Source organism: Nerophis ophidion, linkage group LG10 (assembly GCF_033978795.1).
Source record: "Nerophis ophidion isolate RoL-2023_Sa linkage group LG10, RoL_Noph_v1.0, whole genome shotgun sequence".
NCBI classification, from domain to species: domain Eukaryota; kingdom Metazoa; phylum Chordata; class Actinopteri; order Syngnathiformes; family Syngnathidae; genus Nerophis; species Nerophis ophidion.
Window position 1 is genome coordinate 20,485,752 of NC_084620.1, and position 14,863 is coordinate 20,500,614.

A 14,863-nucleotide genomic window follows, 5' to 3' on the forward strand; every position below is an offset into this window, starting at 1 on the left:
CGTGACGTCACGAGTGACACTTCCCTGTCATAATTTTCATAATGGAGGAGGCTGATTTCAATACCGGTCATTTTAAATCGCATAAAGGGAAGAAGATTAAGAGCTATTCAGTAGGATTTAAGGTCCAAGCTTACATCACACTAAAATGTTTACTGCATGCCTTTGGTGAGTGCCGGAGTGAGAAGAGGTTTTAAAATAATAAGCGCATGCTTATTTTTACCGCATGCCTTTGGTAAGCGTAGAAGTGAGAAGAGGTTTTAAATTGATTAGTGCCCCGGCAGCAATTCAAGGAAATACGGTAGTTCAAGAAAGAGCACCACAAGTGAGCATATTTTGCACTGTTATACAATTTAATCAATCAGAAACTGATGACATAGTGCTGTATTTTACTTCGTTATCTCTTTTTTCAACCAGAAATGATTTGCTCTGATTAGGGGGTTCTTGAATTAAAAAAAATGTTCACAGGGGGTACATCACTGAAAAAAGGTTGAGAACCACTGACTTCTATAAAACCCTCAGCCCCACCCTCACTCTTTTAGCCACCCGTTCGCAGCCATGGTGAGTGACAGGTTATAATTTGTTTGTTGAGCGCATACTTTTTACAGACTAACAAGATTTGATGTTTGTAGTTTGTCCATGTTGAGCTTCCTAACAAATGTCCACCGTTTGAGAGGAAGTTAAAGGGCAAACAAATGTGTCTAAAACGTCCGTCAACAAAAAATACAAAATGTAAAAAAAAAATAAAAAAAATTTTGTATTGCTGCAAAGATAGGTTTACTCGATATAAATTCAAATATTCGTTTTTATAATATTGAACATCGTATTTTATTGTTTAATAAAATGATTTACTTCCGGTTATAATCTCTTTCCGGGTCAATGGCCATAAACAGTCTACGCTGCTTGAGATGCTAGCGGTCTAGGCAACGACACACAGCAATTATATCATCGATTTATCACCAAAAGGGTAAGATTTTCATTCATTTGTGGTATTGAAGATTTGATTAAATGTCAAATATTTGTTTTCTAAGCCAAAAACGTTTATATTGTGTTATCGAACGTTGGGTGTCTTTGCTTGCTAGTCTAGTTGGAAATGGCTGTGGGGGACATTGTTGTAAGCACAATACCAATGGGAGCAATTTGCAAAATGCGCAACAGCATTTTACAGATTTAATGTCAAATCAAAGTCAAGTCAAATCAAATCAAATCAAATGTTTATTGGATTCATCACTGTACAGTGTACATCCACGTCTAAACTACTGACTAAACTACTACCACAACTTGGTTTACTATTTATAAAATATAATAATGTAGGGTTACCTGGAACATGAAATAGGCCACCCGGCCTGAATCCACACTTCCCTCGCCAAACACCTTCGTTTCCCAACCCTCACGCTTGGATAAATAGGCCTTGATGCCATCTACGCAGTGTTGGGAGACTGTTTTGCTGTTAGATCGCGTCCAAACTTGCAAAGTGCGCGAGATTGGTGAAACGCTTACAACAGTGACAAGAGAGTATTGACAAAGACATACTTCCACTTTTCTTCCGCTGCAGAATCTCAACCTATTAGCGGCTCGAGTGCCCAAATTTCCACATATTAGGAAGGATATGACAGAGCCGCGTAATCAGGGGATGCCCTCCCACCCTGCTGCGGCCCCCGTGCACTCTGACCCCACATGCCTGACCGTGGACATCGACCCGGTGGAGTACACCCTTCGCAAACGACTCCCTCGCAAGCTTCCAAAGCGGCGCAACGACGTGTACGTCAACATGAAGACGGACTTTCGGGCTCAGTTGGCCCGCTGTCAGAAGCTGCTGGACGGCGGCGGACATCGGGAGATCTGCGTGCACGGCCTGGGCCTGGCTATCAACAGGGCCATCAACATTGCGCTGCAGCTGCAGGCCAGCAGCCAGGGGGCGCTGCAGTTGGCCGCCAACACCTCCACGGTCGAGCTGGTGGACGACCTGGAGCCTGAGGACCCCGATGAGGCCGGGGAGCCCCTGACCCGCACACGCAACAACTCAGCCATCCACATCAAGGTTTTCTACCCTGACCCCCAGTGACTGCAAGTGCGTGTGTCCCTCAACAACCATCTCCATGCATGCATGTGTGTATAAACTTTGTTATTACATCCGTTGGCAGCTTTGAAAGACTACATTTTTCTTTTTTTTTGCATATTTTACGGCAAAACGCCTGCAGATGATTATTGTTTATAAACTATGAATCAAAACTGCCGCGCCATGCATGCAGTGAGTACTCTCTAGTATGATCAGGGGTATATATATATATATATATATATATATATATATATATATATATATATATATATATACACACACACACACACACGGGGCTTCACGGTGGAAGAGAGGTTAGTGCGTCTGCCTCACAATACGAAGGTCCTGAGTAGTCAGGGTTCAATCCCGGGCTCGGGATCTTTCTGTGTGGAGTTTGCATGTCCTCCCCTTGATTGCGTGGGTTCCCTCCGGGTACTCTGGCTTCCTCCCACTTCTAAAGACATGCACCTGGGGATAGGTTGATTGGCAACACTAAATTGGCCCTAGTGTGTGAATGTTGTCTATCTGTGATGGCCCTGCGATGAGGTGTTAACTTGTCCAGGGTGTACCCCGCCTTCCACCCGATTGTAGCTGAGATAGGCACCTGCGCCCCCCGCGACCCCAAAGGGAATAAGTGGTAGAAAATGGATGGATGGATATATATACTGTACTGTATATATTTTACAGTACAGGCCAAAAGTTTGGACACCTGCTCATTTCAATGTGGTTTCTTTTTTTTCATGATTGATTGTCACTGAAGGCATCAAAACTATGACACCTGTGAAGTAAAAACCCTTTCAGGTGACTACCTCTTAAAGCTCATTGAGAGACTGCCAAGAGTGCGCAAAAGAGGAAAGGGTGGCTATTTTGAAGAAACTAGTATACAAAACTTGTTTTCAGTTATTTCACCTTTTTTTGTTAAGTGTATAACTCCACATGTGTTTATTCATAGTTTTGACTATGATCGTAAATAGTCATGATAATAAAGAAAACCTATTGAATGAGAAGGTGTGTCCAAATGTTTGCCTTTATTATATATACATTTTACCAAGCCAGTTAAACTTTAAGGGCTTTAGCGCAAACTATTGCCACACATTTGTTCCATAAGTTTTATCAAAGGCCACATACAGTCTCGCCACATCGTGCTTCAAATATTGTAGCTTACTGACAATGCAAATTTCATAAAAAATATTGTTTAGGCATCGTCTACCTTTTTGGGGGGGTCCTAAAATAAACATTTTCAAGCATTATATCGCTAAATAGGCAAAATATATGCAAAGACTAAAGTGGTTTGGTCTCCTCTAGTGGCCAAAACTAATCAGTGTTCTGTTCAGTATTGTAACCACTGATTGCCTCAGCCTCAGGCATCATTACTTTATTGGATTAAAGAATTTCAAGGAGACTAAAGATGTAACTTCATTTCATGGGCATTCATATTGTGGAAAAACATATTTCTAGAAAGTAGTAAACTGTTTTGTGTTGCTTTATTGTCATTGCACTTAAAAGTACAAAAATAGTTTTTAGTACAACCCGTCTAAGAACAGACATACAATATACAGGGGTAGACAGAACAGGAAGACTCATTGGTCACAACCAAGCAGAGCTCTGTAAAAAGGTTGGAGGGAGAGGGTAGCAACTCCCAAACTAAGCTCTTGTTAAAGAGAAGGGCTCTGTTTGAGACCGAAAAAAACCCTCAAGCATTTTAGGCACAGATAAACACATATTACACTCTGTGAACCCAAAACATTGCAGCGGGGGAGATATGTCCAAGCAGGCCACTTTCCACAGTCACAGCCAGGATGAAAGGACCAATTTAATACGGGGGAGGTGTGGGAGGGGGTATCTTAGCTGGGGAGTCCCATAGAAATTTTGCCAAGCTGATCCATCGGGAAGACGGAATCCAGATTGGAATGTTCCAAATTGCAATTTAGTTCAGAAATTACTATGACCTAAGTACCCACAGCTCTACCTATCCCATCAATGATGTGAACGGCTGCCAGCTTCATTAGACTTTGTCGATACACCAGTGCAACTCTTACTCCAATCAAATATCCTGTTATCATGATTTTGTATAGATGGGTGTCTTCAATGTCCTCGACTGAAGGACTCGCCAGGCAAACGACCTTTCAATTCTCCCAAGAGTCCATTGTGTATCCAGCAACAAATGTTTTGTCAGGACAGACAAGTTCTCCCAAACCTGAGTTTCTCAGGGAGAAGACCTTGTAAATGTTGAGAGGCAGGTTAATTCCATTGTTTGAATTTTGGAGATCAGTGCAAAACGATGTTCCAAGACGAGACATGAAGCAAAAGCAGGATAGCTAAGGGAAATTTCTGCCTTTTTAGAGAGCCAACAAAGTTTCTTGTGTGAAAATAATCGATTCTACTTTTGCGAAAAATCATTTATCGCAATCATGTCCATACATCTCTTAACAGCAATAAACAAGGAGTGTCTTTTTTGTTGTAGTTTAGGCCAATTTCATTCTGTTTTTTTTGTGGGATCTTCTAATTCGGGACATGTATTGTCTTTAGAATGCGTCACGGGCCAATCAAAACAAAGCTGTATGCTGCAAAATAGTACTTTGGACACCCATTCTATACTCACAAATAAAATGGTCATCTCCTGGATATAGTTGAGCAAATGCAGTTGAGAATAAGTTGTTTCACCCGAACTGATAAAATGAGTATTTTGTCATGTGGAAAGACACATCCAGATGTAAATCCGTTTCAAAACATGGGTATACTAGGATTTCCATTTCAACTTTGTCTTGACTGTTTGTAAAATGAGCCGTAGGCCATCTTAAGATGAGCTGTGGGCAGCAAAAGGCTCTGTACACCCCTGGTCTAGTTGTGTTGGATATAAGGTCCCAAACGTAAACACAAGCTTTGCCACAACTACTCACAAGGAGGAAAACAACATGAAGGGGACAGCACAGTCGTTAACACAAGACAGAACTTGTTCTTTTTTCCCCCTAGGGTCGTTCAGGCATAGCTTGGACTTCTATTGCAGGTCATTATCTTACTGCAGGATCAACCCCTGACCAAGTATGGTGCATACCAGATGTTAGATGGATGCTTTGGTAGCTCTTCAATGTTTGACCACAAGTATTGTGTTCCAAATGCAGTCAATTCCTTTGCAGATCTTGGCTGGTGTTGTATGAAATAATCCACTAGATGTCAGGAGACAAATGTTTATTGTACCTTTTGTTTTCCATCTTTAAAGGTGGATATTAGTTTAGTGCTGTTATTTCAATGGAATTGGAGTGAGAATGGTGCCATTCAGTCACGAATAAAGTTTTGTGTCATGTACTTTGGAATTGTCCACATTTTATTGTTGCTAAGAACCTAAAACACAGCCTTTTATTTTGGCATCTTAGCTGTGCAAGCTCTGCGGTTTATGCCACCGACCGGAAGAGACAAGAACTGGTTGTCGCCATCATTTTTGTTCATCCAAGAATAATGTTTTTGTATTTAAATAGCAAATTCTACAGTGATTGGACATACAAAACAGGAAAGGAGAACATGTGCAAACATCCTCAAAACCACCATGCACTTGCGCAACAAGTCACAATTGAGGAAAACAAGGAAAAAAGCTGGAATCGTTAAACATTTTCTCCAAATGACGCAAATTCCAGTTTGCTTCCTTTTCAGGCTTGCGAACTGAACAGTCTTCCAGTATGATTGTGGAATTAGTTGCAGGATGTTTTTGTTTCTTTTTTGCAGGCTATCAGTGCTCTGGCTCTGTGTGATTGTTAGCTGGACTGATAATGACAGCACTTCTTCACAGTTCTCATGTCCTCTTCAATGACCTCTCGCCATGACAACATACAAAAGTTTCTTGTTTCTTTACAAAAGTCTAAAAGGTCAACACTGAACAATACAAAGCTAAAAAGTAGAAAATCTGTATAAATAGTCATTACACAATGTTTCAAAATATATTAAACCTTGTCACACAGTAGAAATCTAAACAAGACAAATATTTTTTACAAGTAAAGGCCTCTCATTCATGTTTTGTTGCCACGCTGTGTAGGCGTGATATTAATATTCCTGCATAATTCACTTACAAAAAGGTTAAACACTTGGGAAAGAGACAAACACACCATGTGCAGTACTAACCGGTGCACACTAGTGCATTGACACACAAAGTGCAAGAGCGGTGCTTCTTTAAAAAAAAAGCCTTGTTTTGGTCAACATGTGTCCACATTTCAAAGTGCCACTCTCTCCAGAAGATCCCCTGTGGCTGCTCTTTGCCCTCACTTCAAAAAAAGAACAAGCAAAGGTGTGGTCGTTTGGTTGTTTCTAGCAGCTAGCAAGTAGGTCACCAGAGTCGAGGCCCTTTTTAAAGCAGATTTAGCCTTGGAGTGAGAAGACGAGTCAATCAACTGACATCTTGTTGACAAGCCTGCGCCTCCAAGAGAAGGAGACGCACTTTGCCTCGCAGGAAGTTGACGTGCACTTGGAGGAGGTCAGCCGCCGTAGAAACGTGCCACGTCCCCTCCAGGCCAGCCACGCTTGCCGGTGGCTCGTACTCCTGAACGGTGGAACAAAGAACATACATTAAAATGATTGGCGTCTTGGGCCTACGATAAAATGTCTGCTATTCTAATGAAGTCTGTTGACAAGATTGAGTGAGGTGAGATAGTTCTCAGCTCAACTCCCTGGAAACAGAAAATAAGTGTTCCTTAAAACTTTTAAGCGTAAAATGTCAGAACTCCATCCATCCATCCATTTTCTACCGCTTATTCCCTTTCGGGGTCGCTGGCGCCTATCTCAGCTACAATCGGGCGGAAGGTGGGGTACACCCTGGACAAAACTCATTGTGTTTAATTAAAAGACTTGGATATTCAACTAAATTGTTTTTGTGGCCACATGTTCAAAAAGCTAAAACTAATAGTCTTATTTTGTACAAAACCGGTGAAGTTGGAACGTTGTGTAAATAAAAACAGAATACAATGATTCACTTTTGACCTATATTCAATTGAAAAGGACTGCAAAGACAAGATAACGTTCTAACTGGAAAACTGAATTTTTCGCAAATATTAGCTCATTAGGAATTTAATGCATGCCACAGTTTCAAAAAAGCAGGCACAAGTGGCAAAAAAGACTGAGATAGTTGAGGAATGCTCATTAAACACTTATTTGGAACATCCCTCCAAGGCTAATTGGGAACAGGTGGGTGCCTTGATTGGGTATAAAAGCAGCTTCCATGAAATGCTCCGTCATTCACAAACAAGGTTGGGGCGAGGGTCGCCTCTTTGTGAAAAAATGTGTGGCCAAATATTCGAACGGTTTAAGAACAACATTTCTAAATGAGCTATTGCAAGGAATTTAGGTATTTGGCCATCTGCGGTCCGTAATATCATCAAAAGGTTCAGAGAATCTGGAAAAATCACTGCACGTAAGCAATGATATTACTGACCTTCGATCCCTTAGGCGGTACTGCATCAAAAAGTGGCATCAGTGTGTAAAGAATGTCACCACATGGGCTCAGGAACACTTCAGAAAACCACTGTCAGTAACTACAGTTGGTCATTACATCTGTAAGTTCAAGTTAAAACTCTACTATGCAAAGCCAAAGCCATTTATCAACAACACCCAGAAATGCTGCCGGCTTCGCTGGGCTCGAGCTCATCTAAAATGGACTGATGCAAAGTGGAAAAGTGTTTTGTGGTCTGACGAGTCCACGTTTAACATTGTTTTTGGAAACTGTGAATGTCGTATCCTCCCGAACAAGGACGAAAAGAACCATCCGGATTGTTTTAAGCGCAAAGTTCAAAAGCCAGCATCTGTGATGGTATGGGGGTGTATTATTGCCCAAGGCATGGGTAACTTACACATCTGAGAAGGCACCATTACTGCTGAAAGGTACATACAGGTTTTGGAGCAACATATGTGGCCATCCAAGCAACGTTATCATCTGCTTATTTCAGCAATACGATGCCAAGCCACTCATAGTAAAAGAGTGTGGGTACAAGACTGGCCTGCCTGTAGTCCAGACCTGTCTCCCATCGAAAATGTGTGGCACATTATGAAGCCTAAAATACGACATGGGAGACCCCGGACTGTTGAACAACTTAAGCTGTTCATCAAGCAAGAATGGGAAATCATTCCACCCGATAAGCTTAAAAAATTGGTCTCCTCAGTTCCCAAACATTTACTGGGTGTTGTTGAAAGGAAAGGCCATGTAACACAGTGGTGAACATGCCCCTGTGCCCACTTTTTTGCAATGTGTTGCTGCTAATAAATTCTAAGTTAATGATTATTTGCAACAACAACAAAAGTTTCTCAGTTAGAACATTAAATATATTGTCATTGAAGTCTATTCAATTGAATACAAGTTGAAAAGTATTTGCAAATCATTATATTCTGTTTTTTTTTTTAAATAATTACACAAGGTGCCAAATTCACTGGTTTTGGGTTTTGTTTATTCTGGAGAACCACCTTTCAGTTCAGTAGACATCTAATGTTGGTCTATTTATTTGTGAGAGTTACAAGAGTGCTCCGCTGTTTTTAAGAACCTTCTGCAAAAAAAATTGTTAAAGGCCATCTCTATGACACCACTCTTCGACTAAAATGTGAGTCTTTCACAAGTTTTTTGAACTGAACTCGCAGGACATCTGTTGAATAGCCCAAATGACGAAAAAGAGAGGGCCTAAGATAGAACATTGAGGACCACTACGAGTATGACTAATAAGTTGAACAAGTGACTACTGACTAGAACTGAACTAAACCAGTTACAGTAACACCTTAGTTACATAAATCACATATTGAAAAACAACGGACTAAAAGGAAAGGACTAAAAGAGATGCCTTGAGGAATGCCTCAGTTCTGTAAATTGCAAGTTTGGCCCCCAAAGTTCTATTTTTGTTAGCAAAATTAAAATATCAATGCAAGGATCTATCGATGTGTTCAAGTGGTCCAAGTTCCTCTACACAATGGGGGCATTTTTAGGAATGTGCTGCAAAAATGTTTATCTCCCAAGTTTCAACCTGAACTTGGGGGGCCGGTGTGGTTTCATTTCCAAAGAGGGGTTTTGGCCCCCGGTCCACCAGCTAGATAACCCTGACTTAAAATGGCTGTGAATGCATAATTACATGCCAACTCCAGAATCCAAATATTACTGCAGTTGATCACACACTAGATGACCTTTCAATGTTTTGCCTAACAGTGAGCTTATTTTATTGTGGAAACAAGAGTTCTATTTAAATGTTTATTTCAGGGAGCTTGACCACAGGCTGCTTTGCAAATCCATTTGTCTCGAAGCTTTAACCTGAAATGTTCAGTGTGCTGCAGCCTGGCTGTCCCATGATGAATGCTTAACAATTCCCACTCAGAGACACTCAAAAATATTACAGAAAGTCTTCCCAGAAATCTAGAGCTGCACCATTCTGGAAATTAAAAATGTAAACCACCAATTTGTTGCATAGAATTGAGCAAAGAATATAATACAAACCCTGTTTCTATATGAGTTGGGAAATTGTGTTAGATGTAAATATAAACGGAATACAATGATTTGCAAAATATTTTTCAACCCATATTTAAGTGAATGCACTACAAAGACAAGATATGTGATGTTCAAACTCTTATTTTTTTTTTTTTTTTGCAACGATAATTAACTTAGAATTTCATGGCTGCAACATGTGTCAAAGTAGTTGGGAAAGGGCATGTTCACCACTGTGTTACATTACTTTTTCTTTTAACAACACTCAATAAACGTTTGGGAACTGAGGAAACTAATTGTTGAAGCTTTGAAAGTGGAATTATTTCCCTTTCCAATACTGTTGTAACACGTGGCTTGGCATTGTCTTGCTGAAAAAAGCAGGGGCGTCCATGATAACGTTGCTTGGATGACAAAATATGTTGCTCCAAAACCTGTATGGACCATTCAGCATTAATGGTGCCCTCACAGATGTGTAAGTTACCCATGCCTTGGGCAGTAATACACCCCCATACCATCACAGATGCTGGCTTTTACACTTTGCGCCTATAACAATCCGGATGGTTATTTTCATCTTTATTTCGGAGGACTCTACGTCCACAGTTTTCAAATATAATTTGAAATGTTGACTCGTCAGACCACAGAACACTTTTCCACTTTGCATCAGTCCATCTTAGATGATCTCGGCCCAGCGAAGCCAGCGGCGTTCCTTGGTGTTGTTGATAAATAGGTTTTGCTTTGCATAGTAGAGTTTCAACTTGCTCTTACAGATGTAGCGACCAACTGTAGTTACTGACAGTGGTTTTATGAAGTGTTCCTGAGCCCATGTGGTGATATCCTTTACACACTGATGTTGGTTTTTGATGCAGTACCACCTGTGCTGAAAAGAAGTTGAAGACTTCAAATACCTGGGCGCATCGGTCAACTCAACTGAGCAAGATCTAAAAGTGAGGAAGGCACTTGCATGGAGGGCCCTGAACGGCATGACCAGTGTATGGAACTCCAACCTCCCCCGCAAAATCAAACTCAGCTTCTTCTACGCGACAGTTGAGTCCGTTCTCCTCTATGACAGCGAATGCTGGACCCTGAAGCCAACCCTGGAGAAGTCTCTGGATGGTTGCTACACCAGGATGCTGCGTGCAGTGTATAACATCAACAAGAGTGCGCACGTAACCAACAGAATCCCCTACAAGGGAATACCAATGGTGAGCGAGAAGATTGCTGTAAGGAGAATGAGACTAGCAGGACACTGCCAGCCAGCAAAATGGTGCTGTGGGAACCAACACATGGGCATCGGTCAAGAGGACGCCTCACACTAACATACGTGGACATACTCAAGAAGGATGCAGGAGCTCAGAGTACGAAGGAACTGGCCAAATGTATGGAGAATCGGGATGACTGGAGGCAACAATGGAAGGCTCGTCTAAGGACGACCTAGGGAGAGACCACCTGAGGGATCAAAGGTCCGTAATATCATCGCTTACGTGCAGTGATTTCTCCAGATTCTCTGAACCTTTTGATGATTTTACATACCGTAGATGGTAAAATCCCTAAATTCCTTGCAATAGCTCGTTTACATTTCAGTTGAGTAAGAACTAGCCAAAGCCAGGCTGGATAACCCCTGCACACATAGCAATTTCCTTAGAATAATACACAACTCACATAAAGTTTTTTCTGCTATGACTGTGTCAGAGTTGGACATGAGTTCTACTGAAGCGGCAAATTATGATGCGTTCAGTTTATCGCAGCACCAAGCAAACAATCTGAAAATACCCATCATATCAATTCCTAGATATGGTCGTAATTATTTTAAGTGCACTATGCATAATAAACACAACATTAATATTGATAATACGGAAAATTTGATCAAAAACTCCTTAAAACAGCCCACTACCTATAATATGGGCTTTTTAAACATAAGATATTTGTCTCCCAAAACGTTATTAATTAATGAGGTCATTAGAGACAACAATCTTAACATCATTGGTCTCAGCAAAACCTGGCTTAAACCAGACGACTTTTTTGCGCTAAATGAAGCTTCTCCTCCTAACTATACGAATGCGCATATTGCCCGTCCCTTTAAAAAGGGTGGGGAGTCGCATTAATATATAACGATAACTTTAACCTTATTCCTAACCTGAATAATAAATATAAATCGTTTGAGGTGCTCACTATGAGGTCTGTCCCACCACTGCCTCTATACCTGGCTGTTATCTATCGCCCACGAGGGCCCTATTCTGACTTTATCAGTGAATGCTCAGAGTTGGTTGCTGATCTAGTGACGCACGCCGATAATATAATTATAATGGAGGACTTTAATATCTATATGAATACCCCATCGGACCTACCGTGCGTGACGCTCCAGACTATAACTAATAGCTGTGGTCTTACACAAATAATAAATGAACCCACGTATCGCAACGGTAATACGATAGACCTAGTGCTTGTCAGGGGTATCACCGTTTCCAAAGTTATGATACTCCCGTATACTAAAGTAATGTCCGATCATTACCTTATAAAATTCGAAGTTCAGACTCATGTTCGGCAAGCTAATAATAATAATAACTGCTATAGCAGCTGCAACATTAATGCTGCAACAGCGACGACTCTTGCTGGCCTACTGCCCTCGGTAATGGCACCATTCCCAAAGTATGTGGGCTCTATTGATAACCTCACTAACAATTTTAACTACGCCCTGCGCGAAACCATTGATAGTATAGCACCGCTGAAGTTAAAGGCTCCAAAAAGGCGTACCCCATGGTTAACAGAAGAAATTAGTGCTCATAAATTATCATGTAGAAAGCTGGAACACAAATGGCGCACGACTAAACTTGAGGTTTACCATCAAGCATAGAGTGATAGTTTAATAACTTATAAACGCATGCTTACCTTAGCTAAAGCTAAATATTTCTCAAATCTCATCCGCATTAATAAAAACGATCCTAAATTTTTGTTTAGTATAGTAGCATTGCTAACCCAACGAGGGACTCCTTCCAGTAGGTCCAAACTCTCGGCAGATGTCTTTATGAATTTCTTTAATAAGAACATTTAAATCAATAGAAAGGAGATTAAAGACAATGCATCCCAGCTACAACTGGGTTTTATTAACACAGATACGACTGTATATACGGCGGATACTGCCCTCCAAAATAGTATCTCTCGTTTTGATGAAATAACTTTAGAAGATTTGTTACACCGTGTAAGTAGAATAAAACAAACAACATGACCCACTTCCTGAGAAACTTATCAAGGAGCTCTTTGTATTATTAGGTCCATCAGTGCTAAATATTATAAACTTATCACTTTCCTCTGGCCCTGTTCGCCTAGCATTCAAAAAAGCGGTTATTCATCCTCTCCTTTAAAAGACCTAACCTCGATCCTGACCTCATGGTAAACTACCGACCGGTATCTTACCTTCCCTTTATTTCAAAAATCCTCGAAAAATTTTTTGCAGAGCAGCTAAATGAACACTTAGCGTCTAACAATCTATGTGAAACCTTTCAATCCGGTTTCAGGGCAAATCCCTCTACGGAGACAGCCCTCGCAAAAATGACTAATGATCCACTGCTAACGATGGATTCTGATGCGTCATCTACATTGCTGCTCCTCGATCTTAGCGCTGCTTTCGATACCGTTGATCATAATATTTTATTACAGCGTATCAAAACACGAATTGGTATGTCAGACTTAGCCCTGTCTTGGTTTAACTCTTATTTTACTGACAAGATTCAGTGCGTTTCCCATAACAATGTGACCTCGGACCAGGGGCGTCACTAGACCTAATACTGTATTGGGGCACACCTGGGGCACAAATAATTCATGTGAGCGTGCAAAGCGCGCAAGCAAAAACATTTTTAGCACTTATTTATCATAAAAAATACATAAATAGTGCTTTAAACTATGAAATCATATCAGATTATGTTGTATGGATCTTTGATTAACCACCTGAAATTAACTAATGCATTTGACCTATTTGTGCACTTTTTTACTCCAGACTTCTAAACTGCTACTGGTAAAAGCAAAAAGGAAGAGCAATGAATCTTTTTGAAATATATATTGCAGTAATCATCTGCAAATTTAACATCTACAAAAGTAAAACAAGAAATAAAGCACCCCTACATCTCTGGGTTCTTTTATATTATTCAATTTCCATTTATGGCAATGTGGCTAATCCTATTTCAGATACACAAAACTAGAAAATATACACAAAACAATAAAGCCACAGTAGTAGAATAAATGAACAACTGTTGTGTGTCTGTTCAGGGAATCATTTTCTGAGAAGTAAACTGTAACGTCTCGTTTTCATTTTTGCAAAGTGGTCAATCACTCTGGACAGACATGGAAATATTACAGTAACTGTTATACAGTTGACCAGTGGTTCCCAACTGCTGGGTCGTGACATAAAAGTGGATTGTGTGTCAGATGTTTGCATGAAGAAAAAAAAAGTTTAAGGAGAAAAAAATCTAATTTTAGCCTTTTTTCTAGTGACTATTAGTGAGTATTTTAGCAAAAGGCAAACCGACTAACAAGTTGGAGGAGGACTCAGGACAGACATGGAAATATATTTTTAAAAAATCTAAATGGGGCAGCAAAACATATTTCCAGCCATCTTTCTGAAAACAAATACAGAAATGTTACTATTTTTTCTGGAAACAAAACCAGATGCTTTAGCTGTAGCCATTTTTCTGGTGACAAAACAAGATTATTTTAGTCAAAGTCGCACCAATTAACAGGACAAGTCTACTGTGCTATTTTTCTGTGAAATAAACTTGAATGATTTAAAAATTTGGCTCACGACTTGATGATATGGAAAAATGTTTTTCTTCCTGAAGATAAACCATTTGAGAAGCACTCAACTGACACATGCTTACTCCAAATCATCATTGATGCAGAACCAGCAGACAATAACCAACATTATGTTTCATGTTCATTGGAAATTCCCCCGACAGCTCGTACAGCAAATGAATATGTTTGTCTTGATACAAGCAAGAACGTTAGCTAACTTAGCATCAACTTAAGACAATGATGTTGCCTAGCTAGCTAGGACTTCACTTACATCTCTCATTCCTGCTGCTTCTTTTCTGTTGCGGGCGAATAACTTTCTTAAATCCATCTAGGAGTTACAGTTTGAGTCAAATCAAAATCAAAATAATGTAATTAACAAATTGTTGTTGGCTAACGTTACCTACCTCACGCAGTGATTCGCAGCCCCTCTCTCTCTCTCTCTCTCTCTCTCTCTCTCTTTCTCTCTCTCAACCGAAGTCTCGATCCACACGTGAATAAATTACCATATTAATTAGCCATGTGCTCATTGTTAGTGGAGTGAATACAGTAGCAATCAATTACCATACTAAGTAGTATGTGCGCTGTTG

At 40.3% G+C, this 14,863-nt stretch overlaps 2 protein-coding genes across 3 annotated transcripts in view; one reads left to right on the plus strand and one right to left on the minus strand.

Moving 5' to 3' along the window:
* The first annotated feature begins 857 nt into the window (after positions 1 to 857).
* LOC133560353 (ribonuclease P protein subunit p20-like) lies at positions 858 to 3,063 on the plus strand. Its single transcript, XM_061912806.1, has 2 exons — positions 858 to 964; positions 1,553 to 3,063. Exon 2 carries the CDS (start codon positions 1,607 to 1,609, stop codon positions 2,060 to 2,062), a length of 456 nt encoding a protein of 151 aa, XP_061768790.1. The 5' UTR covers positions 858 to 964; positions 1,553 to 1,606; the 3' UTR covers positions 2,063 to 3,063.
* Positions 3,064 to 3,281: 218 nt separating this feature from the next.
* LOC133560352 (erythropoietin-like) overlaps positions 3,282 to 14,863 on the minus strand; it is a 36,611-nt gene continuing 25,029 nt past the window's right edge. For both annotated transcript variants that reach the window (XM_061912805.1, XM_061912803.1), the window contains exon 5: positions 3,282 to 6,584. In XM_061912805.1, coding sequence (XP_061768789.1) covers positions 6,432 to 6,584 — 153 coding nt within the window. In that variant the 3' untranslated portion in view covers positions 3,282 to 6,431. The remainder of the gene's footprint in view (positions 6,585 to 14,863) is intronic.

Bases quoted from the DNA above. Each gene is read 5' to 3' on its own strand.
- LOC133560353 (XM_061912806.1), top strand. From the start codon at position 1,607: ATGACAGAGCCGCGTAATCAGGGGATGCCCTCCCACCCTGCTGCGGCC.